The sequence below is a fragment of the Dermacentor andersoni genome, chromosome 1, assembly GCF_023375885.2.
Source record: "Dermacentor andersoni chromosome 1, qqDerAnde1_hic_scaffold, whole genome shotgun sequence".
NCBI lineage: Eukaryota > Metazoa > Arthropoda > Arachnida > Ixodida > Ixodidae > Dermacentor > Dermacentor andersoni.
This window is the reverse complement of record NC_092814.1, coordinates 9872387-9898484: the sequence shown is the minus strand read 5'-3', so window position 1 is coordinate 9898484 and position 26098 is coordinate 9872387. Positions and strand designations below refer to the sequence as shown.

Here is a 26098-nt window from a genome sequence, read left to right as displayed (position 1 = left end):
TAAGTCGTACTGTCAAGGTTGTAGAGGGTGCTTAGAAACACCAATGACCTAGTTCATTCACGTTATCTCTTACGTTGTTCTGTCTTTTTCAACTTCAACCTTAGTTCAACCAGCTTCAACCTTAGTCAACTGGCAATCGAATCAACACGCGTCACTAATATTTCTTCCAACATTTTTGACCTGATACTTACAAATAACCATGAAAGCTTAAAATCTATCGCATACTCAGTGATCACAAAATAATTCATACAGCATTTAATTTCGTCCGCAAAACACGCCACATCTTCAGAAAAACAATTCATTTGTACGATAAGGTCGATTACGATGCAATTAGTAACGAACTACGACATTTCCTGCGTGCGTTTGAATCCAGTCTCGATTCCCGAAGTCTTAATAACAACTGACTAACTTCTAAGGACAATATGATTGAGCTAACTAATCAATTCGTGCCTAAGGTAAACTTCCTTGCCAATAAAAACAAACCACTGTTTTCAAAAAGCTTAAAAACACAAGAAAACAAAAAGAAACGTCGCTTCCGTATTGCGAAACTTAATGGAAGTGCGTGCCCATGGGATAGGTGCTATGCTGCAGAAGACGCGTATTATGCTGCAATCCGAAATGCTAAAGAGGCGTTTTATCACATTGACTTACCTGAAGTTCTAACAAGTAACCGTGGCTATGGTGTTGGGATGTTGAGTACAAGGTCGCGGGATCGAATCCCAGCCAGGCGGCCGCATTTCGACGGGGGCGGAATGCGAAAACACCCGTGTACTTATTTATTTATTAATATACATGCACCTTCCAGGCCTTCCAGAAGGCATTGTGTAAGGTTGAAATACTGTAACATAGTAGTATGGAATCGGGAAAAAGAAACATCAGTTTAATGAAAGGAATATGCACGCAACATGGAAAATTAATACGTTATTAGCAAATATATATACAACTGCTTTTAGATTTAGGTGCGCGTTAAAGAACCCCAGGTGGTCGAAATTTCCGGAGTCCTCCACTACGGTGTGCCTCATAATCAGAAAGTGGTTTTGGCACCTAAAACCCCATAATTAAAAAAAAAACATTATACTTACGAACGATAATGGTGGCGAGGTGAGCGACGCTCATTGTGCTGAAGTGTTTAACATCACGTTCTCATCTGTTTTTACTAGAGAAGCTCATGTACGTTTTCCTATGCCACCTGCTACAACATTACCGATGATGACCTCAGTGACATTATCTGTTGCTGGCATTTCGTCCCTCATCGACAAAATTAAATTTTTTATCATCAGCTGGCGTAGACGACATTAACTCCAAACGGTTAAGAAATTCTAAACAAATTATTGCAGAATATTTCTCAATACTGTTCTCACTGTCGCTTGAGACAGGAATTTTGCCAGAGGACTGGGAAGTGGAAAAGATAATTACGGTCCACAAATCAGGAAACAAACAATCCCCTTTGAACTACCGTCCCATTTCACTAACGAGTGTCCCATGCAAAAACATGGTACATGTCATATACTCTCACATAATGCACTTCCTGGACACGAACAATTTCTTTCATTGCTCCCAGCAATTGCTTTGGTAAATATTTATCCTATGCAACTCAACTGGCAATATTTTTTCATGACTTACATTCTACTATTGAGCGTGACCTTCAGACAGATGCAATATTTCTGGACTTAGCCAAATCATTCGACAAAGTACGACACAAACGCCTGTTACGAAAACTTGCCCAGTTGAACCTGCACTCTCACATTCTCGAATGGATTTCAGAATTTCTTTCGAACCGTTCTCAGTTGGTCTCTATAAAAATTAACGTTCTGGCTCCCTCTCAATAACATCGGGCGTCGTGCACTGGTCTGTCCTCGCACCCCTTCTGTTCCTAATATATATTAACGACCTACCCAACCATGTACCTTCTCATCTCCGTATGTTTGCCGACGATTGCGTCATCTGTGGCACAATTACTAACCTTTCTGATCAAAATGCGCTTCAAAATGACCTTAACCGTGTACAGGAGTGCTGCGATCGTTGGCTAATGACGCTTAATCCCACTAAATCCAAACTCGTTTCGTTTCAACGCCAGCGTAATGTTTTGCTTTTTTCTTGCGTAATGTCTAACACCACCGTTGATCAAATCCAATCCTATGAGTACCTTGGCGTCACCTTGTCCGATCTTTCCCGGCGCGCACATGTCACCAACGTCATATCATCAGCGAGCAGATCTCTCGGTTTATTTAAGCGTGATTTGGGTCACGCCCCAGAGGACATAAAACTTCTCGCATATAGATCTCTGATCAGATTTAAACTAGAATATGCGGCGCCCATCTGGAATCCGGACCAGGTATACTTAATCAACGAATTAGGATATCTGCAACATAGTGCAACTAGGTTCATTCATTCTTCATACTCATAGAACATCAGCATATCATCCTTCAAAGGCGAAACTGGTCTTCCAAATCTTTCTGTGCGTCGCCGCATCGCCAGCTTTTGTCTGCTTCACAAATTTTTTCACAGCATCCTCAATCGCGTGCCCTACATCATCCCACCGACGTGCCTATCCTAGCCACTAGCCATCCGTATCAAATTGCACGCTCACGTGCTCGCAGGACGCCCTTCGCTGCCTCATTTTTGTTGGTGCAGCAGTGGACTGGAATGGCCTTCCCCGGGACATTGCAGCAATCACGTGTCCATTAAGATTTACAGAAAATGTCACAGCACACTGCTCCACATAAAGAATTATTTGTTACCTTCATTAGCTAGCCCACCCCTAACGTAATACACCCAAAGGGGGGTATTTAAGGTAATAGAGTAATGTGATGATGTGATAAAAAATTGACCACCCTTCCACTACTGTGAAGAGGAGCGCAGGCGATGCTCGGCTTCCCTCACGGTGAGGTCGGTACGTCGACGACGAGCACTTTCTTGAGCGAGTTCGCGGCGGCCTTCATGAAACGCCGCCTGTTCTTCGGCCTAACGCACGACGCGCGGCCGGCGGCCGTTCCTTCAACGCAGCCTGCTCTTCGGCAGAAGGAACAAAACGCGGCTTCCCATCTGACTGCCGGGCATGAACTGGCGGGAAACGGCAGGTGCCAGGCGAGTGAACGCGCGATCACACCCTTTCCCTCCTCCGGAGGGAAGGCACACCTGTCATTGGCTCGCACCTGAGGCTGCGTCTACTTGTTCTAAAGTGGCTAAATCGGCAAGCGTGGTGGTCTCGCAACCTGGAGGTGGGTGGTTCGAACCCGTATTCCGACAAGCCATTTTTTTTCTCGCGCGGTTTGAGTTTTTTCGTACGGCAACACCACCACCGACGCCGACACGAGTGACGCAATGCAAGCTTCGCTTGAAAATTCTACGGAAACTATCGACGATGATTGTCAATGTAAGGGATTACAAGGAACTAATCTACGAGCGAGCGAGTGAGCGATATTCCCCCAGCCCCCTCCTTGCCGTCCAAATCCCCGACGCGGTTGCCGAACACCACGCGCCCTTTTATTGTGACAGCAATTGTGTGGACGCTCCAGCCGTCGCCGGGGTGTTCCGTTCAAGGGTGATGACATCGTCGCCGCACGTCGTGTGCTGTGCGCGCAGGTGAAAAGACGCTAGGGAAGCCGACAATCGCCGCTCAATCTGGAGCGCTTGCGAAGGACGAAAGCGACGAGCGCGGTCCCTCCCTCACTGTCTCAACTCCTCGCCCCCGCTCTTGCGCCCGTTTTTCTGCTCGACGATTGGTCTCCCAGCCGTTGCCATTGGAAATGCGAGGATCTTGCCTTTTGCTTGTGTTTTTTTCTTTTTCGTCCGCGCCATTTATCTCCTACGCTCGTCTGCCTCTGCGCTTTAGCTCGGCGTAGCGAACGTTGCACCATATGGTTGTACGCTGTCTTTCCTGCTCTCTGTGCTAGCGCTATGCCGTGCTGTTGCGCATCTAACTGCTGCAAGAAGCCTGAAGATGGTTGTGCAGTTTTTGGGATACCACAAGGAAGCGTGACGGCTTGCTCAGGAAGCAGTGGCTGCATAACATTCGCCGAAAGAACTTTGTTCCGACAAAGAACAGTGTTTCGGCCAGGGGAGGCGTCTTTCTTATTGCTTGTATCAAAGCATCCCCTAAAGCTGCATTTTTTTTTTATTCTTCCGGCCTGCTCACCAGCGTTTTTGCTGCGGCGATTTGTACGCTGCGTAAAATGGGGTTGTCCTCAGTATGCTTAATATTCTGCTGGGACTCCATCACCTCGCACGTCGCCAACTGTGGTGGTTCAGCCGGAAATGCAGCACTGTAGATTCTGCTTTCCGCTCTGAACATTTATGTGCGAAGATACAGACTCTCGATCGCACTTTTCGGGATTGTTAGGATCCGCTGCCTCTTTTAGTGAAAATTGAAATAGCGGCTTGTAGAGCAGCTATTATTTGTAACTTACGTCTACGTGTGCGTCGCTCATACAACGAATGGGCGCCCTAAAAAATTAGTTGCAAGTATACCAGTGGTATTGCAGGCGATGAGCGCTAGCTAGTCCACATTGAATTTTTTTTTTTTTTTGGTGATAGCCTTTAGTTATCTGATTCAAGGTCTTGTTGGGAACAGAAATATCACGTGATCCAGGAAGGCCAGAAGCGACCCAAAGCAAATCCAGTCGTGTATAAGAGAATAATTATTAGCCGAGTTAATTCATGATTCACTAGTGATTAAATTAAGGTCGAATATGGAGGACTTGGGTTGATTAGGGTGAATTAAGGTGAATTAGGGTGTATTAAGAAGCATTAAGGTGGATTAAGGTGCGTGACGAAGGATTAGGGTGCAATAGGGAGGATTAGGGTGAATGAAGGAAAATTAAGGTGCATTAGGGTGGATTAAGGTGAATTAGGATCAACGAAAGAGTATTAAGGCCGATTAAGGTGGATTAAGGTTAATTAGTATGTATAAAGGAGGATTAAGGTGCATGAACAAGGATTAAGACGTATTAAGCGGGCTTTGATGGATTAAGGTGGATGAAAGATCAAGGTTGATTAGGGTCTATTAAAATGGATTAAGGTGGATTAAGGTGCACGAACAAGGATTAAGGTGTATAAGGGGGATTATGGAGGGTGAAGAAAGATTAGGGTGTATGAAGACCGATTAGGTTAATGAAGGCGCATGTCACGGTGCGGCATTATTCGATTCGCCGAAGCACCGATCAACGGGCTCCAAAGGTCGTGGAAATAGGGACCGGCAAGCAAGACAGTTATTGCCGGCCAGTCGGGCAAGGGGCCGGAAGTATCCGAAGGCAGGTTTAGAGAGTCTTTTTGTCGTCCACGCCACCGTGGCGTCCCGACAACTTTTGTGGGGACCCCTGCCAGTGGTGTAGCCAGACATTTCGTTCGGGCTCACGTTGCAGCTTGGCCTCCTCCTGAAGAGGAAGCTTTATCTCGGATGCTCCTATCTAAATACATGTAGAAGGTGAAGTAGTTTTTCTCGGCAACCATTGCACAAAATGTGATGAGGTTTGTTGCATATTAAAAAAAACTTAAATTCTACTGTCTTTTGGTTTGGAATTTTTCATTTAGAGTGTCACTTTTGTATTAAAAATTGGCCCAAATCTCAACTTTTCAGAAACCGAAACTATCACGTTTAAAGCTTTGTAACTCAACAATGAAAAATAATATCACAATGCTGTGAATGGCATCTAATAGTACATCTACAGCGGACAAAATTGATATGTTACAAATGAATCTCAAACAACTTAGCATTATCGAAATACGGCTTTTGCAGAGCCCTTGTGCACCACGTAACTAATTCACGTAAGATACAAATTGACATAACCAATTTGTCCGCTTTGACTCTTATAATAGATGCCGTCTTATAATAGATGCCGATGAAGAGCTTTTAGTTTGTAAACGTCGTCCTATTTTTTTCGCACTTTCAAGTTTTTCTAAAAAATATAAACAAAATTCAGGCCCTAAATCGAACTTCCGCTTCGAACACATACTAGAAGTTAACTTTCTCAAATTCAACAAATTCCATTAAACGTGATCCAGGGGTCATCTCAGAAGAGCGTTTCTGCGTTTACATTTATTTGAATAGGCCGCGTCGGAGTTGGGCCCGAGCTAAAGCTTCGTCTTAAACAATTTGTCGAGAGATCAAATACATGAATAATAACTGCATTGCCAAAGATGCTGCAAACGAATTCTTGAACGCTACGCACTGTCCAAACAAGTATTATATGTATTTTTAATAAAAAGATATACTCGTATGTGCCAGAAATTGTGCTCAAAATAAGTGATATCAATGCTTCCATGTTTTTGTCTATTTAATAAGTAAAGAAAGTATCACACGATCCTTAGAACTATATCAGTTGGAAACCAGCAAAGCAGTGCATGCCACTGATATTAAAAATCTAAAGGCCATAAATGAACAAGTTGAGGGCAAATATGTTCATTAAACTTGGTCATTCACCAACCTTGTTTACATTTTTGTACATATGCAACGGCCAGTGAAAAATCTCAATGACGCTGTCATTTATTCCAATGTATTACGCACGGACAGCTGTTACCGGTCGTGTATCGCTATATAAAGCCGTTCTGCAAAATATACAAGGGTGAGTCAAATGAAAGTGAGCCAATGCAAATATATGACAAATGGGTACTTAATTTAAAAGCAGTCTCAGCATTTATACATTTATCCCACTGACTAACGAGTCGGGTGATTCCCGCCTCATAAAACTCCTTAGGTTGCTGATTCAACAAATGTGCAACTGATTCTTTCACACCATCGTCCGACACGAATCTGTTGCCCTTAAGCTGTTTTTTTCATTTGCCCCAAAAGGTGGAAGTCGCAAGGCGACAGGTCTTAGCTGTATGGCGGATGTTGCAGCGTTTCCCACTTGAACTTTGCTAGTTTTGTATTAACCACATCAGCGACGTGGAGACGGGCATTGTGGAAAAATTGAAAATTAAATTATGGGGTTTTACGTGTCAAAACCACTTTCTGATTATGAGGCACGCCGTAGTGGAGGACTCCAGAAAATTCGACCGCCTGGGTTCTTTAACGTGCACCTAAATCTAAGTAAACGGATGTTTTCGCATTTCGCCCCCATCGAAATGCGGCCGCCGTGGTCGGGATTCGATTCCGCGACCTCGTGCTCAGCAGCCCAACACCATAGCCAGGTCGTGGAACGAGATGGCCCCATTCGTCAATTTTCCACGTCGTTTGTTCTTGATTGCGACACGCAACCGATCTGGCATTTCACAATATCGGAAACGATTGATAGTCTCTCCGGCTTTTGAAAATTCTATCAGTAATGGCCCCTGACGATCGAAAAAAAGTAGTAAACAACACCTTTCCGGCGAAAATGACGGCCTTTGCTTTCTTTGGGGGCGGTGAATTCGAATGTTTCCACTGTAAACTTTGCCGTCGTGTTTCAGGCTCGTAGTAGTGGCACCATGGTTCGTCCCCGATCACAATTACAGACAAGAAGTCGTCACCCTCATTGTGATACCGGATCAGATGAGTTAAGGCAGCGCAGAACCTTCTTCTGGCGGTGGTTCAAAATCTTGGGCATCCATTGCGCACACAAGAGCCGATGACCGAGATGTTCACGAATTATGGTGTGAACCAAACCGCGACTGATGTTCACACGCTCTGCCAGTTCATCGATGTTTATCCTCCGTTCTTGTCTCATCAGCTCATCAACTTTGGCACTTGTGTTGGGGGTGATTGCACGATAGCTTTGGCCCGGTCTTCGATCGTCTTTGCAACTTTCACGTCCTTTTTCAACCGTTTGCTCCAATGCTTCACAGTGGCCAATGAAATGCAATGTTCAGCGTACACGGCAGCCATATGGCGAATAATTTCCTTTTGGGAAATACCTTCAGCTGTCAAAACATTCACGGCACCCCGCTGCTTAACTTCTGAAGTGTCCATTACGTCACGCAACCATGTTCAATCCAGTGTATGAGAGCATTAAAGAACATTTACCCTGACATCTGCGTGTCACTTTTGTAAATGAAAGATGCCTGTGTGCTACGCGCATGCCTCGCAGATAATGAACCGAGCCATTGCGCAGGGTGGGTAGGCTCACTTTCATTTAAGTCGCCCCCGTTCATTAGAAATGCGAAAATACAATGGAATATACAAATGCTTTATAAAGGGCAAAACAGTGTCACTGGAAAGAAAGTTCACTTCACGTATACACAAAACTTCGCAACAAGATATTTAAATATACGTATCTAAGAAAAAGTATCTGTATATAATGCGTCAAACAAGGCAAATAAACATGTAGCGCAATCACAGATTCACAGAATCCTAGATCCCGCCCCCATTCCATCCACTCCATCCATGCTTTTCTCCTTTGCGCACGCAAGACTGGGCCACCATCGTCGGCTCACCCATTCCACCCCCGCTACTCTTTCACTCGCACATACAGGATGCGGTGCGCGGTCATGATGTTATTGCCCTGAGTCTTCATACGAAACATGAGGGTGACGGCGACAGCAGGAATGCGCCTGGAGTCTTCATATAATTGCTATCACAATAATATAATAATAGTATCCGGCAACTGAAGAGAAGGATGTCAGTGTTGCGGGACACGGGGTGCAACACGGTGATTGTAAAGGCTAACCTGGTGAACGAAGACCAGTTAACGGGTGCAAGCAGCCTCGTCTACTTAGTTGACGGAACTGCCAAGCTGCTGCCCGACGCGAGGATTGAACTCTACACCCTATATTTTACCGGCCCCCTTACAGCACTATGTATCCGAGAACCGCTGTATGACCTAATTGGGGGGGGGGGGGGGGGGGATATACTAGGCGCAAGATTTCCGGAGGATCGGAAATACGAGACCGAACAATACGGCGGTAAGGACAGGACGAGGACCCGTGGTGGCAGCTGTCACCCACGCCCAGGCGCAGCGGAAACGGCTTCCCAAACTCCAGGCTCCCGAGGGCGCGGCAGAGTTAACCAAGCGAACACGGGTGATGAAGCGAAGAAGTGATGGAACGCTTAGGCGGCAGTGCTTCGCTAGGATCAACCGCAAGCGGACATGCTCAAATCAGAAGGGAAGTGTCGAATTCCAACAGGAATAGGGGTTACTTTATCGGTGCTACAAGGAGAAGAAAGGACGGTCAGTGCATCAGCTCGTCATGCCAAGGTGCCGCCGAGACCCTGTGTTAAAAACAGCACATGACGGTATAATGGTTCGTCACTTAGGAGGGAAAAAAACAGTTTTGATAGCGTCCACGCAACAATGACTGCCAGTGTACTGTCAAATTCTCATATCATCATCATCATCGTTCAAAAATAATTTCGTTATAGAGACTTGTGTGCCGTCGCGACGATTCAATCTTTTTTTTGTCTTCTAAGTTCTTGGACATTTCAATATTTATTTATTTATTTATTTATTTATTCACTTATTTTTCTTAAAGTGCGTCGCGCTGTTTGTTTCTCACTCTTCTCCGCGTGCGATTTTCCTCTCCTTCTTTTTCGCAATCCACTGCATTAATTCATACCAAAATGACCATATGCCATGCCGTTTTTTATTGTGCGTCTTGCCGCTCCCTTTCCGTTCCAGTGAACTTGCCAGTATCTTGCATCAACTTCATAGACCAAACCGTCATAACATTAGCCGGGCAGCGGGTGCGGGCGCGTTTTCTGCTACTCGCCGAACATCGCAGTCCCGGCGCCGTATCAGAAATCTTTCTCACGGTTGTGCTTGCTGCATAGCCGAGTTGTAGCCGATGGCTGTCTGCCGGTTTTAAGTTTCGTCAGCCAAGCTTCACGCAGCAGCTTGCCCTGCGGCTACGTGTGAATAAGGCTGACACCGGGCCGCCGTTGCGTACGTCCGGCATTGCGACCCGAGCAGCTGCACGTCTCCAAAGGCAGCCACTACCTATTATAGTACTTTCAAATGTTGTCAAGCAGACAGCCAAAGCGGTAAATCCTCACCACTTAATCAGAACCGCGGCGCAGGTGGGACTTTCGTTTTCAGCTCGCTTCGGCGCTTACGAAGCAGCGGCCGCTGTGTCCACGTGATCCCTCATGCCACGTCACGCTGACGATGGCGCCAGCTTTTCCAGTGGTGGAGCTCGCCGCCAATACGAAGTTAGGATGGTAGATTGATCGGCCGTGTAAACTTGTAAACATAGACATACTAACTAAATTAGCCAGCACGGTGTCATACGCGCACGAGCAAGCATGAACACATCACACTCGATGACCGCGAAAACTCGCTGTCAAAACGCTACAGTGAAGAAACGCATCAACTGGAACCGCGAATGCCCGTCGGCCTTCACGGTGATGGCGTCCCTCCTTGGCTGGCGTGCGCGAGCCGCGATACACACGATCTTGTCGCGCTGGGGGGACGTTGTGCGGAACCTCGGGGCGACGGCAAATTATCCTGCACGTATAATTGTTATCGCAATAAAATGTTAGCTGTAACGTTAAGAGACAGGAAGACAGCGGTTAATGCAGAGAGCGAACGTGGATAGCACGTATTCAAGTTCACATTATGTAAAAAAAATGTAATTTGCCCGGTCATGTAATGCGTGGGGCAGATAACAGATGGACCATTAGAGTTACAGAATTTGTGCCAAGGGAATAAATCTACAGTCGAGGAGGGCAGAAAATGAGGTGGGGTTACGAAATTAAGAAATTTGCAGGGACAAGTTGCAATCAGCTAGCACGAAACGGTTATTTGAGACCGATGGAAGAGGCCTTCGTTCTGCAGTGGACCTAAAGATAGGCTGCTGCTGCTGCTGTTGATGATGATGATAATGATGATGACGAAGAAATCTGACATGTGCATTTGTTTGTGCTATTTCTGTATACCTTAGCGCCCATAAACACTTAGCAGCAGTTTCAGTTTCAGTTTACTCAGACATACATTGCCTCGGTTAAAAGGTCTAAAGGCAGATGAACTCTACCTGACTAAGATCTCCACCCATACCTTTGCTCAGAAGCAGTGAGAATTTAAAAAAAAGAAAAGCGATGGCTTTGTACATTAGAGCACAATAATTGTTTCTTTTCCGAAACAGAAGTAACATCGCGATTAGGCATCTTAAATTGAGTAACAGAATCACACAATAATGCAGCAACAACAACCCATAGCAAGAACAAACACGTACATAACTGGCAACATATCAAAGAGTACAAGATTGTGCAAGTTAAAACGTTTCTCCTACTCCTCTGCGGCTGCCTCACCGACGCAGCCGACCGGATTTTTTTTTATTTTACATTGGCCGCTTTGTGAAAGACGTGGCTGCAAATGCCTGGTTTGTCGCACTCGAGTTGTGTATCGAAATATTCATTTGAGAATGTTGCTGAAGCATTATTGTGGAAAAGAATCGCAATAAGGGTTTTGTTGCTCTTTTGAATTCTCTCACTGACTGCAAAGGTTGTCGTTGGGGTGTCCGCAACACTTCCACATTCAATTTTCGCATGGATATTACAAGGAACTGCGAAGGCTACGATGTCTCACATCAGGCGTGCAAGCTGAACTAATAGCAGTGCGTGCTAGGCAACAGGGCTATTTTTCTTACGAGTGAGCTCCTCACACGAGGGATGCATTTTTTAGAGTTTTGACGCACGATTTGTCTCGAGCCTCGCCGATTCCCTCATGCTCGTTTTTTCGCTCTGTTGTGCGCACTTTGCGTCGCAGGGTGCGTGAACGAGCTGAAGGCGCGGGGCAAGGAAGGCCACATCTGCGACGGCGTCGTCGACTGCCCAGATTTCTCGGATGAAACAACTTGCGGTGAGCAGCACAACTGCGGACGAACATACGACCTATGTTGACTAAAATGCTTTCGATGCGAAGCATGGCCTTGCGATGAACACATTATACAAAGTCTCGAATGTAACCAGAACACGAGTATCGAGCGTATGAAAGTAGCAGAACCGTATGTTGGGATTATTTGATCTTTTCATTATGACTACATTAAGGGCCCAAAAAACAACCCGGCGTGGTGGCTTAGCGGCTATGGCGCTGCTCATCGCGAGGTCGCTGGATTAAATCCCGGCAGCTGCATTTTGATGAGGGCGAAATGCAAAAACGCCCCTGCACTGGGGCACGTTAAAGATACCCTGGTGGTGAAAATAATCCAGTGCCCCACAACGGCATGCCTGCATAATCAAATCGTAGTTTTGGCGCGTAAAACCCCAGCATTCAATTAAGGCTCCAAAAATCAACACACAGCTCACAAGACAACGGGATAGAGTGCCACTGACAACTACTTTATCTTTAAAGAAAATACATTTACACCCTCAGTCAGCGCATACGCAACGAACACATTCAAGCATAAAGTGCGGTAAGATAAGCAACGTTCAACAAACCTTTAGTGCGAAAGCATTATGCGCCCCATTACGCGAAAATCCCATGTCGGCGGGACCGAACGATGGCGCCAAAGTCGCCGTCGGCGCGACGAGTGTGTCAGAAATGCTCGGATTAACGTAAAATGTGTCAGGCAGGTTTCTGTAAAGAAAGTGAATTAATTAAAAAGAAAATTTCCGTCTGGCTGGGAATCGCACCCGGGTATACGGGGCGAGCCCACTACCCCGACGGGTATAGTGCGTGCGTCACTGCCTCCCACGTGTTACTTGCTCTTCGGATTTCATCGCTGCTGCGTCTCCTGCGATGTACTCTGGAGGGCAAATCGTCAGTGTATAAAATGAGGCGAGTACGTGCGTCATTGCACACGTCACGTCACTTGGGATTTTATCGGTGCATGTCCACTATTCTGCGGCATCTATGAAACGTGTTCGCCCACAGAAGCACGCCGCAGAAGCCGAAGCAAGGGAACCTAAAAGGAATGCAGTGCATGTTTACAACGTGCACGACAACATTTGGATGAATAACTAAGCGAAAATATTTCCCTAAAGCGACTGCAATGCTTCCGCATTTCGACACGTAAGCAGTCTGAAGGGTCTCTGCCGAACATTTTTCTAGGGCTTATACAATTATATGGATGTTTCACTAACACACAAGCTATCCTTACTAATAAAAAAAACGGTTCCATCATTTCCCTAGCTTTCGTATATTTACTTCTGGCCTTCTCTTTTATGCTGTGAGTTTTTTACGGTGAAGCTGTATATGGCTAGCCGATTCGGGCGTCCGTCGCCTCTACGCCGTAAACTCCTTCGGCGCTACCCCATGCACGAAAAGAAAGAGATGTGCGCGATTGGCGGCGCCAGCAGTGACGTCGTTGCTCTCCGTCGCAGCCGAGCGCGTGCGCAGCAGTTTCTCTCCGGCTCCTAAATGGGTAGACCACGCGTCATACGTACTCCTTAGCAGCAGGCAGCTTTCGATCAGCAACGCCGCGAACAGAACCAGGAACGAGCTCGTCTACGCCGTGTCGATGCCCGGGCACAAGAATAGGCTCGTGCAGCCGAGTGCACGCAACAACTGTGCACCGATGATCCGGCAGCCTACCAAGCCGTCGTTTAATGAATCATCGGGATTAATCCAATGATAAACACCGGACCGCACGTTTCAGCTTCGCTGGTTAACCATCTGCACGCAAAGCTTGCGCGGTGATCTTTTTTGCGCCTTAAAATAGTTCTAATGAATCGATACCAACTTGCCCAAAAAGAAGTTATCTTAAGCCATATTCGATCTTGGCGTCATTCTTATTCTTGTTTTTAGGACGCAGTTGTCATAATGGTTATGCGATGCAGCTATACTTAACAACAAAAAAAAATGTAACTACCCCACACGGACATAGGGCTGCCTGGTTATGGCTTAACGTAAGAATCTTGTTTTCATTTGCGTGACTGTACAAGCAGTAAAAAAAAACACCTGCCCAATTTCGTGATTGTAGTAAGATTCAAAGACTTCATGCTCCATTCCTAATGAAAGAAACGTTAGGCTTCTCCTGCTGCTCTTCGTACATTTGTGGAAACAGTCCTACTTGGTCTGCAGGCTGGCGCACAACAAATTTCGGAACTGCTTGCTGCAACTTGTCACCGGCAGGAGAATTTGCTTGTCCTCCATTGATGTCGAGACAATAAATTAGTTCTTCGCATACCGGCATAGCTTGTGAGCTGTATGGTGCAAAGCCATAAACGTTGCATTGCACTAAAGCTGCATCCTTTGTTGTGGATAAACATAAACAATGAGATTACACCTGGCAGATGATTAATTTTATGTATCACCATTGGTTCCACAGTATTTAATTACCCGTTTTGTTAAAGCTTTGCTTGGAGTAAAGTCACTTCATCTCATTTATTAAGCCAGAGTTTACATTTCTTACTGTTCCAAAGCACAACATTTGTAGACAACAACATACAATACACAACAAGAAATATCTCCACCAGGGAATACAGGGCGCTTCACTGATTCTTCGCTGGGCGTCGCAGCCAAACAAAACGCACAGCACTGCAGATATTTTACCGTTCAATGTGAAGCATACAGTGTAAGGCTAGCGTAACATGCAGCGATTCAGAATCAGAATTTATTTTTAAACGTTCAGTCATATTAAAGGTATTTAGCATACAAAAAGAAGTCCGATAGTCAGGCACTATATCGAGACCTCCGTTCAAAACACAACTACAACAGTTACTAGCTCAAAGCAACAGTAGCACATTAATAAGGTAGTACACAGGAAAAAAATGAACGTTACCAGAACAAAATACACAATTAATTGCAAAAGATAACATGGTTTTAGCATAACTCATGCTAGCAAAGCAAGTCACAGCTTAACAGAACAATTATATGTATATGAAGAAATACAAGAGTTTATTTGCATTGTCACAAGAGCACACTCGTAAAAGAAAAAAATAAGACGAGCAGAATAAACCTCGTCGTTAGTATGCCCATAAATGCACTGTCAGTTCCCTTTCAAATTCGTACAAAGAGCTTACGTTTCTCATCAGCGGTAGCGTGTTCCACATTGATATGGAAGTGAATTCTACAGTCTGGTTGCCATAGTCAGTGTGGACTGTCGGCAAAAGAAAATTGCTTTTCAATGCGAATCTCGTGCTACTATAAATCAACAGGTTTGAAGGCGAAATCGGTGGTAGCTCACTATTCACAAATCTGTAGAATAATATACCCAAGTTATATGTGGTCTATCCAGAAATGATAAGGATGCTCTTCTCGTGTAGTATGAATTTGCAATTGTGAAAGCATGAACTACAAGTAATAATACTTATGGCTTGGTTCTCAACTGTCTGGAGAGAGGCAGTGTCAGTGTTATAGGTGTTTCAGCAACATATTGTTTTCCCAACATATTGCTTTCCGGGCTTGAACACTTCTTAAAATTGCGTACAAAGTTTACTTCAGCAAATAACCATCATTCGTCCCTTAGCAGCGTAACATCGGGTGTGCCAGAAAGCGCTGGCTTATCGCCTCTACTTTTCCTCATCTATGTCAATGACTTATTTGGTAACATTAAGAATAAATTACGTCTTTTCTCGGACGTCTGTGTCATATCTTCCCCTATCAAAGGCTCGAATGACATCACTGCACTAAAACAGGATCTCGATTCCATCGCAGTATGGTGCGAGAAATGGTTCATACCGCTTAACCTTACCAAATGCAAAGATCTGTCATTCACCCGCAACCACAGCTTAACTACCTTCACAATGAATTCAGCTCCTGTCAAGCATGCCCCGTCTTACAAATGTCTCGGCATTCACATGACATCGCCTGATACTTACACCGTCTGCTCTAATGCTTTACGTACCCTTGGATATTTAAAATGTAACCTGAAAACCGCATCACCAGAAATAATAAAGCTAGCATATCTAACATACGTACGTCCGCAGTTAGAATATGCGTCATCAAGTGGCACCCTTCCCAATCATGTTTTACCTGTGGCATAGAAGTGGACTTGCCTTTTTCTGTTTTTCTTTCGTTTTTTTTTCGCCTTTCTGTCCTTTCTTCCTTTTATGTATTTATTTATTTATTTCAGTATTCTTTGTATTTGTTTTCATGAGCACCGGTTCACGGAAAGAATAGCGCACGACCACCAGCGAAGCAAGTAATAGAGGGGTGCACGCCCTTGAAACGCCGACTGACACACGGCCGTGTCACCGGCCTTGTGCACAGCAATCCTTTGTTCTCAATTCTCACCGTTAACACACCTTTGCTCGTTGCCGCACCCACGCGCCTTACCCCCGCTGCACTTTAGAATAACCCTACTATATATGCTGTGCCGAAGGAAGCACTTGTCGCCTTGAAAAAGACAAGTCCACTTGTCGAAACGTTGGCTCCCGCTCATCGCCTCCAATTTCCATCTCCCACCTTCCCCCTGTTTTTGCTGTGGCATAGAAGCAATACAAAATCGCGCTGCTGTGTTTATAACCTCCAATTACTCTCGTGAAACGAGCATAATCGCACTAAAACGTACACTATGGACGCTATAACATAAAGCTATTCCAAACTTTTCTATGCCAATTCTGCAGTCAGCCCTCCACGATTGGTCAAAAAATTTTCGAACCACCCCCCCTTCGCCTGTCTGTCACGCGACGTCACGAAAACGGCGGAAACGCTCCATTTGATATGATATGTGCACACTGATTATGCGTGATTATACCAAACGAAAGATACATAGTTAATTCTGATTCGACGCCTTTTTTGCCATTAGCCCACTGCTATTGGTCAAGCGTTTTTTGGCAGCGCTCACTTCGTCTGTCTGCCACATTACGTCATAAAACCGCGAAAGCTCACTGCGTCAAAGTGACGTGTGCGCGTTTCAAGCGCATTAATATGCCGAACAAAAGTAGTTTTTTTTTCTGAATAGCCGCGCATTGCCTCGTTGCAAAGGGAATAAAAGATGGCTGCCCGCCGATCGCCCTGGCACTGGCAAGTCGGAACTGCCGGGGAACATAGCCACATTTGCGTATAATAAACATTATTGCGTGGCAGCGTAACGTTATCGAGCCCTTTCGGCACGTATACGACATCACATTGCCAACTCATCTTTGCTGAGGATCCGTTTTAGCGGCATTTGTAGCCTTCCGTTGCACGCCGCCGCGATTTTCGACCAGCCACCTCAAGCTATGCAAGGTAAAACGGAACAACCGCAGACACCTTCTAATCCGGTTATCTGCTTTCACTGTTCTGGCTTGGCCCCGACGCAACCCTCTCCACTTGAGCGTGCTCCTCGCCTCGTGTCAGCCAATTACATAAAAAAAAGTGCTCAATGTAGGCAATGCTATTCGCTTTGAAAGCAAAATAAGTGTCCTCCTATAAACTAGGACCGCGTTTGATTGGGATTTTCAAACAACGCTGCGGGTTACCACCCGATGTTTGCTTCGGTGGTTGCGTAAATTTTACATCAGGAGCTCGGAATAAAAACAGATTGGAATAGTTTTAATTTATAGGCCCTTAAACTACCATCACTTGCTTCCTTCCGGATTATGTCTCGTCTCTGCTTGCTTCACACCTTTTATTAGCATCCACACTCCAGCCATCCTTGTTAAATTCACCCTTTCCTACATCCTACCGTTCAAGCCACAATGGTTCCATAGCAAACATTATCACCCGATCATCTGCCATGGAACCTTCATTCTTCCCTGACGCAATAACCCATTGGAAAATTCTCCCAGAAGATATCGTCTCATGCACTGGCTGTAAATCGTTCCGCACCAATGTAAGATAACCAGATTGCTTAATTACCGATCCTACCCACCCTTACTCCAACCCGATGTTCACCTGATGTTCCCCTTTTTTCACAATTGTTCCTGGCTTGTTTTTGTTTATCGTTGTTTCTTTACTACTCTGTAAATTTGTTGTAACATTGTCGCAAGCATTAAAGCCCTCCCTTATGTAGTGTTTCCGGGCCCTTAAGCTCAAAATAAATGAAATGATATTGTTGTGGGGAGATGTCACAAAGGGTTTATGTACAATATTTACACAGTGGCAGCGAGTGACGCCTCAACAACCAACATGCCGGACCTGGGAACAGCTCGTCCTCTTTCTCGCATGCCATGTAACGTCTTCTTCAGCAGCAGGACAGGTGGCTCATAACACTACCCTCCGGCGGCGAAAGCAACGATTCGGTCCAGTCGAGACACAACTGCACGGAAAAGGTTCACTGCACAAACAGGGTTAATCGTTGTCAGGGACATGATATGGCTGCATGTGGACGGCGATGTCGGTGCAAGGTTGAGCCGATGGGCACGAAGACAATGAATCAATTTCGTACGCTACGTCGGTCGATATGGGCCGGTGTACGGGAACAGCAGCTTTTCAGAAAGCCCAACACAGCGCGCTGCAGACTATGGGAGGACAAAGGACCCACGGGCAAAGTCGGAAGTTCTGTGATGGTAATTGTATCGTAATTGCTGATGTACATGCAACTCGCTGAACCAAGCACGGGCAACTCTACGTGCGTGATCAGCACGGGCGCTCTCGAGCATACTCGCTAGGGAGGGGTGCACGCGAAAGAAGTGTCCGTGAGCAGCGTAGGATGCCGGCCGAAAAAGAGAAAGAAAGGCGAATAACCAGTGGCCGCATGTCTTGATGTGTTACACGCGAATGTAACTAAAGGCAACGCAGTCTCCCAATCTTGGTGATCGGCTGACAGAAACATTGCCAGTATGTCGGTAATCGCTCGGCTCTCCGTCTCTAGACCGGCTCACGGCGTTGTTCGGCAGCAATGTCGAAGAGTTGGGACGAGCACAGAAGGACTCTAGTCGCGCGTTGGAGGTTCGGGTTGGTCGACGGGGTACCAGGAAAGGCAGTCGGTATTTGTAGATGACTGTATAAGAGCATTCTTGAAGCCGTAATACCCATTGTCCAAGGCGACCCGTGGGATCTTGGAGCGAAGACGGCCAGCAGAGTGCGTGATGGTCAGTGACGACAGTAAAAGATCTGTCATACCATCGAGGAAGAAAACTCAGGAGAGGCCCTGACGTCACCATTTGTGAAGCTAAAGTGAAGCCGGAAGTTGGCGTTGCTCATGGTGTTGCTCCGCCTCTCGGGCCAGCTCTTGTTTACCTTTCCCGCGAAACCACGCCGCGCTGCGCGCAACGGGGCTGCTCGGGCGCGCGCGCTCCGCAACAACACTGAACAAAACGATATAATCGCGATCTCTCATTCGATTACCGTTGCCGACGTCATGTTCATTTATTTTATTTGAGAAATACTGCCAGCCTTCACAGAAGGCCGTAGGCAGGAGTGGACAGCACATATGAAAAAATGATCAAAAATAACAAGACAAGAGCACATTACACAAGGCTCGCACTACGCACTGAAAAGCAGCGAAAGAGCGATAGTTTGCACGTCGCTTGCATACAAACCCGTGCTACAGATATAAAATTGTACAATGATATATTGACAGAGTGCTTGACAAGGAAAGATTAAATCTGAACACGCACCATTCATGCTGCGCATGCGAGTCGCTCGATATGACAAACTGCTGTAATTCATCACTTATCGAAGCATTCGGCGGGAGAACCATAGCATATGTCGCGAGATGATAAGTGTTGCTGAAAATCGAAGGCTGATGGAATTATAAAGCACTTAAGAATGACTAAATGGTGGGTTTCTCGACAATGTGTGCACTGAGACGGTTCCATTCTCGAATAGTTCGAGGAAAAAATGAATTACTGAAGCAATCGGTTCTGCAGGCGAATTCTTTAACCTTTTTCGAGTTATTTCCTCGTGTGGAACGACGAGTCACCTGTTGAATGTACAATTCCTTATTGATACGCGAATTATCATGATATATTAAATACACATATTTCAACCTATCGCGATGACGTCTTAGTTGAAGTGTTTCTATATTAGCTTTTTCTAGCAGCTGAGTCGGAGATGTGTGCCAGCTGTATGAATTAAAGACGAATCTTATTGATTTTCTTTGGACACTTTCGAGTTTTCTTATATTTAATTCAGTAAATGGGTCCCATAAGACGGAAGCATATTCAAGAATCGGCCTAATAAATGTTTTATATGCCAGTAACTTCATTTTTTCTGTCGACTGACGTAGGGAACGTTTCAGATACCCAAGCTTCTGCATGGCCTTTTTTTGTATGTAGTTGATATGTTTGTTCCACCTGAGATCAGGCGTGATCATGACACCCAAGTATTTATAACTCTCTACTGAAGAAAGACTGCGGCCATTTATTGAATATCGGAAGTTTAGGGGAATCCGTTTTCTTGTTATTGTCATTGACACGGTTTTCTTCTCATTTACCTTCATTTGCCACTCAGAACACCAACGGTCTATTTCAGATAGAGATGAATTTAGAAGAGCCTGGTCATTCGGACACTGAATTACATTATACAATATACAATCGTCAGCATACAACTTAGTTTTCACTGGTATGTCTTGAGTAATGTCATTAATAAAAATTAAAAAGAACAATGGTCCCAGGATGGATCTCTGCGGTATGCCTGTCAAAACTGGGGCCGGACTGGAACTAATGCTGTCGATGGAAACACTCTGCTGTCGCAGTGAAAGGTATGCTTCTATCCAGGATATTAATGTAGTGTTCTTGAATATTGATTTCATTTTGATAAGCAGTTTAGGATGGGACTTGCGATCAAAGACTTTCTCGAAATCTAAGAATATAATGTCGACCTGGCTTTGCTTATCTAATGATGCGGCAAAATCATGAACGGTTTCGAGCAGTTGTGTTACCGTTGACAGGTTCTTGCGAAAACCATGCTGTCTGGAATCGATCAGGTTGTTATTTTCAAGAAACTCCGACATATGTTCAAAAATGACATGTTCAAGTGTCTTCACACATGTGCATAAAATGGAGATCGGCCGGTATATCGCAATATGTGATGGATTTTGTGATTTAGGAACGGGTGCGATTTTTCCATACTTCCAATGATGTGGAAGTTCCGCTCGCCGTAAGGATTCTTTAAATATTATGGTTAAATATTTCGAGCACCATTCGGCATACCTAATGAGGAAGGCATTCGGTATGCCGTCTATTCCAGGGGATTTTTTGCTGTCCACTTTCAAAAGAAGCGAGAGAACGCTTCTTCAGTTATTGATACGTCACCTATAGTAGGGCATTCGTGAGGTAGTGTAAAGTGTGGCTGATTGCCGTCATCTTTCGTGAACACTGAACAGACCTAATCATTGAATGAACTCGCAATGGCAAATGGATCCGTAACAGGTCTACCATCAATACATAGATTCGATATTGTACTCTTTTTTTTTGTTTGAAATGACGCCAAAATTTTGCCGGGGACGAAAGAAGAAAGTTTTTCGTAGTTACACGGTCATAATGTAGCTTAGCATTTTTGATAGCGTGTTTTAACTGTCTGCGCATGTCGGAAAGTTTTTGCGCGGTATCTTCGGAGGGACGACGACGAAGTTTCTTTCGGATCTTTTTCGTCTTTCGTCCCAAGCGTACAATGTCTTTGGTCATCCATGGGTTTGAGCGTTGCACACACTTCACTCGGAATGGTACGAAATCTTGTATGCACCTTAAAACAAGGTTTTTGAAGAAAAGCCACAAATCATCAACGGAAATTTCCCCAGACTCAGAGAGGACAACAAATTGTGAAAACGAGATATGAAGCTGGTCCAATATACTCACATCCTCAGAACGTGCAAGAATCGGTACCATAGATGCCTGTTTCTTGATTTTGTTTATGCAATTGAAATCTACATATAAGCTTACCATCTTATGATCGGATATACCGTCAAGAACATACATTTTCGGGCTGCGATTAAGGATGCTATTGCTGACAAGAAAAAGATCTAAAATAGACATGGTTTCCCCTTGTATCCGTGTTGGTTCGGTAACTAGTTGTGTTAGGTCATGGAAAAGAATAATATCAACAAAAGGCTCGGCAGAGCTGCATAAGGGGTCTGGGAATTTGCGATTCCAGTTTATGGACGGTACGTTAAAATCGCCACCGAGAATCAAATTCCAAGGATAACTTTTGCTAGCGCATAAGAATTCATTAAGTTTCTCAAAAAAGGAATTACCTCAGTTAGGCGGCCTGTAAAATCCTGCTACTACGAGACTAAGGTCATCAACAAGGACTTTTAAGATTACGTTCTCGATACCAGGTACGCCAGGAAGCTTCTCCACGTGTAGCGTTTCTTGAAAGATAATTGCGACACCACCACCTCGGGAATCCCTATCCGTGCGGTGAATTTGATAGTCCGGTGGCGTTACCTCATCGTCGCTAATTTCACTGTGCAGCAAAATCTCGGTTATTATTATTAAATGTGGTTTGTACGTCAGAAAGATGCTTTCTATTTCTTCGGACTTATTCATAATTCTACGAGCATTAAGGTTCAGGCAACAAAATGGTTCTTTATTGCCAATTTTAGTCCATTGCTTCTTGCTGACGTCAGGCTTTCTAACAGGAACCCTTTTATTTTCTGTAGCATCCCATTCGAACAGTTCGTCATTAACTTTAATTTTGTCGTAGACCAACTGGGCTTTTCCGCCTGCTTTTCTTAATTCTGAGGTGCTCTGCCAGAGTTTCTGACGTTTCAGTCTGGTTGGGGCTGAGAAATCTTCCGAAATCGAGACCTCTTTCCCTTTCAGCCTGCGACAATTTTTCAAAATGGCCATCTTTTCACGGTGGTCCGTCAGTTTTATTATCACGGGACGGCGTTTGTTGAGTTGCTTGCGGCCTATGCTGTGAAACCGTTCGACCGCAGAAACAGTCAATTCTAGGGTCTCGCTGAAAACGCCGTTAACCACCTTTTCAGTCAAATCATCTGTCGTTTCATCATCTTGCTCCTTTACACCGAACACAATAATGTTATTTCTCCTGGATCGGTCTTCTAGTTCTATCAGCTTACTTTCCATAGTTCGAATAGCCCCTTCAAGCCTAAGAACCTCAGTTTTAACTAATCTGATAGCTAATCAGGCTGCCTCAACAATATTAAGCTTGGATTCAATTTCGTCGAGTCTGTTTTGGATGCTTTTTTGCCCTTTAAGTAACTCAGCGAGTTGGTCTACCGTGGGACCAGGGTTCGGTTCCACGTCCCCACTTATCAGTAGCGATAGTACATTTCGAACATTCAAACAGAGAATGCAAAGACATTGTTGAAGGACGTTCATAACGAACTTCGCAAATTGGGCCGTGAGGTCGAATCGGCTGCTTTTGCCGGCTTTTGTAAAAATAAACATGCTTTATCAGGCCAGCCAAATGAGCTATTCTCATCAACTGCGGGTACCGGCCGCTGCCCAGTTCATGCGCGATTTGAAAAAAGGTCACCTTTATCGCTAACTTCTACTTGTTTTTCTCTGCTTGGACTTCCTGGGGCGCTCAGACGATCTTGCGAGCTAGACGTCTGGCGATACGAAAAAAAAAATGTATGCATTCGCATTGCACTGCAAGAACGCACTGGAGACACGTACGTACGGCACACCGAGCCATTTGCGATCCACTTGGAGTTTATGAGCACAAACACATTCTCGTTTGAGGAATCGTCGTGCTTTATTGAACAAAGTTCGGGTCGCCGCGCATCACTACGACAGCGCGCCGGCGAGGAGGCAAAATGTCATTTCTGACTTCGCGTTTAAATTGATTGACTGTGGCCTGAGGTGTCTTCTAACCACCGTAAGTGAAGCATCACGTAACCAAAGTTTTGAGATAGCCGGCGCAAGGTGCAGAACAGTACTCGCGTAGAATCGGCCTACGTGCAACCATGGAACGGCCGTTTGATGTGTTCGCAGGCGTACGTTCTGTGTAGCCTTGCCGACTAACATTCACTTCCCTGCGCTTCTCGCGCGCACAGATAAGATACGCCCGCGGTAGGGACCATTCGTTCCTTAAGTCAAAGCAGCAGCTTCTTTCCCATCTTCCAGGATGAAGCGTCGGCTGGCAGGCGCACGGTGCCGAGGGCAGCAAAATGCACATATTCGGCGTAACGCCCTATCAGCACATGTATTGAGGTACACCTGTGCAGGTGTGCATGACCTCGAACGCGCTCTGCTTAAAAGACTTCGTGCTGTCGGGAGTACTGCGAGGAACAAGCAACAGTTAAGTAACATGTGTTTTAATATGCACAAAAGCAAGTTGCTACTGAACACGAACTATGTATCCATAACGTACGTCTACGTGCCGCAAATGCACCATACGCGCTGTCAAAAGCAGGAATCACTGACCTGCAAGGTGTTCATTGTACAGATCCTGAAACGCATCGGTTTCGGCCTGCGATGGCACGTTAGCATGATTCCGCCAAAAGAGCAATATTTCCCGCGGATATTCCTTGGTCCGCTGCCACTGCCGTGGCACGGTACATTGCGTACAGCGTTGCGTGCGCGTTCATTTCACGAACTTTAGTTCCTCCTGTCCCACCGGGCCACAGCAACGTCCGGGAGAGCACGGTGCAGAAAACGCAGTGCAACAAAACACGGAAAGCAACGCAAACCTGCACGCACGGCGCCTTTGCCACCGTACGAAACCTACGGAGCAACACGTGTGAGCGCACAGAACCAAAACAAAGCCGCCATTGCGGCCCGAAACGCGTCGCTGCTACGACAAAGAAATAAAAAATGAGCAAAAAAAGGAAACCTATACGTCATTTCCTCCATAGTTTTCTCCTAGTGCGTGCAGGGGGTAGGGCCTCTTCTCAGTTTCCCTCCTCCATGTGCCATGCAGATATGGGCTAAATATTGCTACGGCCCAAACAAGAGCGAGGTGCTTTCTTTGTAATCGAATAGTTCCGTTTAGCGGCGGAAACGAGGCGGCTGGCATACGTAATAACGCCGTCCTGGCCCCGTTGACATTGAGCCAGTACATCGCCGATGCCACTGGCACGGACTTCCTTGGGAGCAAAATCGCCAAAGTAAGCCAACGCATGTGGCGTAGTGAGAAGTGCGATGAGCTGTGAAAACGCAGACGCTTGGGCCCAGGTAAAAGGAACATTTCTCTTGAGCAGGCATGGAAGACGCCGTGCTCTCTGCAAAGTCTTTCACAAACCGACGAAAGTAAGAGCAGAGGCCAAAAAACGAGCGGAAGTCTTGCGTAGAACGGGGTGTGGCAAGGTTGGTAACAGCCCGTACGTTGGCAGGGTCAAGTCGGATACCCGCTGCATCAGTAATCTGTAGCAAGGTATACGCCACCGGACTAGTTGGTGTTGATCCACGACGTTTAACAGCGCGAACTTGGACAGAGGACGGCGAAAGAGACAGACGTAGACAAGCGCTGACTTCCGACTGAATTTTTATTCTAGGTCAGTGGGCTATCGTCTCCCTCAAAGATATATTAAAAGGCGCGTCAAAAAATGGGGCTCGTCAAAAAAATACTAAAGTGGAATAAATGTATGAATAAAAAAAGAGAAATTGAGGAAAGGTAAAGAAACAAAAGATACTAAGCAACCAAATGAACATACCTAAACCCGCCGTGGTTGCTCACTGACTGTGGTGTTGGGCTGCTGAGCGCGAGGTCGCGGGATCGAATCCCGGCCACGGCGGCCGCATTTCGATGGAAGCGACAACGCCCGTGTACTCAGATTTAGGTGCACGTTAAAGAACCCCAGGTTGTCAAAATTTCCGGAGTCCTCCACTACGGCGTGCCTCATAATCAGAAAGTGGTTTTGGCACATAAAGCCCCATAATCTAATTTAATCTTTAAAAGCTTGAACTTTAGCACAGCGAATATATTCTTAAGCTCCCTTTGAAACATTTATGCCTATTGATTGCAATGCCTTGGAACTTATGGATGAGGTATGATTCTCTTAAATAACGGAAAATGGGACATCCACCCAATCGTAGCAATTGCTACAAAGGGAACCCATACGGGTTCCTCGAAAGAAAAGCCTCGCAGTTAAAGAAATATTCGCCCTGATCTGGAACTGCAACCCGGGTCCACCGCCCTCCTGTGGCAGCCACTCTACCATCTGAGCTAACCAGGCGGTTAGCAGATGCCAGGGTGAAGTCGAATTTGTCACTGAAATGAAATGCAGGTGTGATTATCCGTATTTTCTTCCTCGTTCAGAACGGAAATTTGACTATAAGATGTAGAGTTTGAGTTTTATCAAAGTTATAACCTGGCTGGTTGAAGTGCTCGGCGACGGCTTTGGAAAGCTTTTTAACTGTGTCCGCGAGATATTCGTTTAACCTGACGTTCATTGACTGTTTTCTATCACCGATATATTTTTTCTTAGAGAAGGAGCATGCAAGCTAATAAATTACACCCGAACAAGTACCAGTAAAGCTAGTTCTCACTTCATGTGTATAACTATTTGCGGTGCTTTTAATTTT

The 26098-nt window shown here is 45.5% G+C and overlaps 1 protein-coding gene across 2 annotated transcripts in view; it reads left to right on the top strand.

Annotated features, from left to right (window-relative positions):
* Positions 1-26098, top strand: part of LOC126545730 (uncharacterized) — a 984485-nt gene that overhangs the window by 484493 nt on the left and 473894 nt on the right. For both annotated transcript variants that reach the window (XM_055061186.2, XM_050193681.3), the window contains one exon: positions 11619-11711. In XM_055061186.2, coding sequence (XP_054917161.2) covers positions 11619-11711 — 93 coding nt within the window. The remainder of the gene's footprint in view (positions 1-11618; positions 11712-26098) is intronic.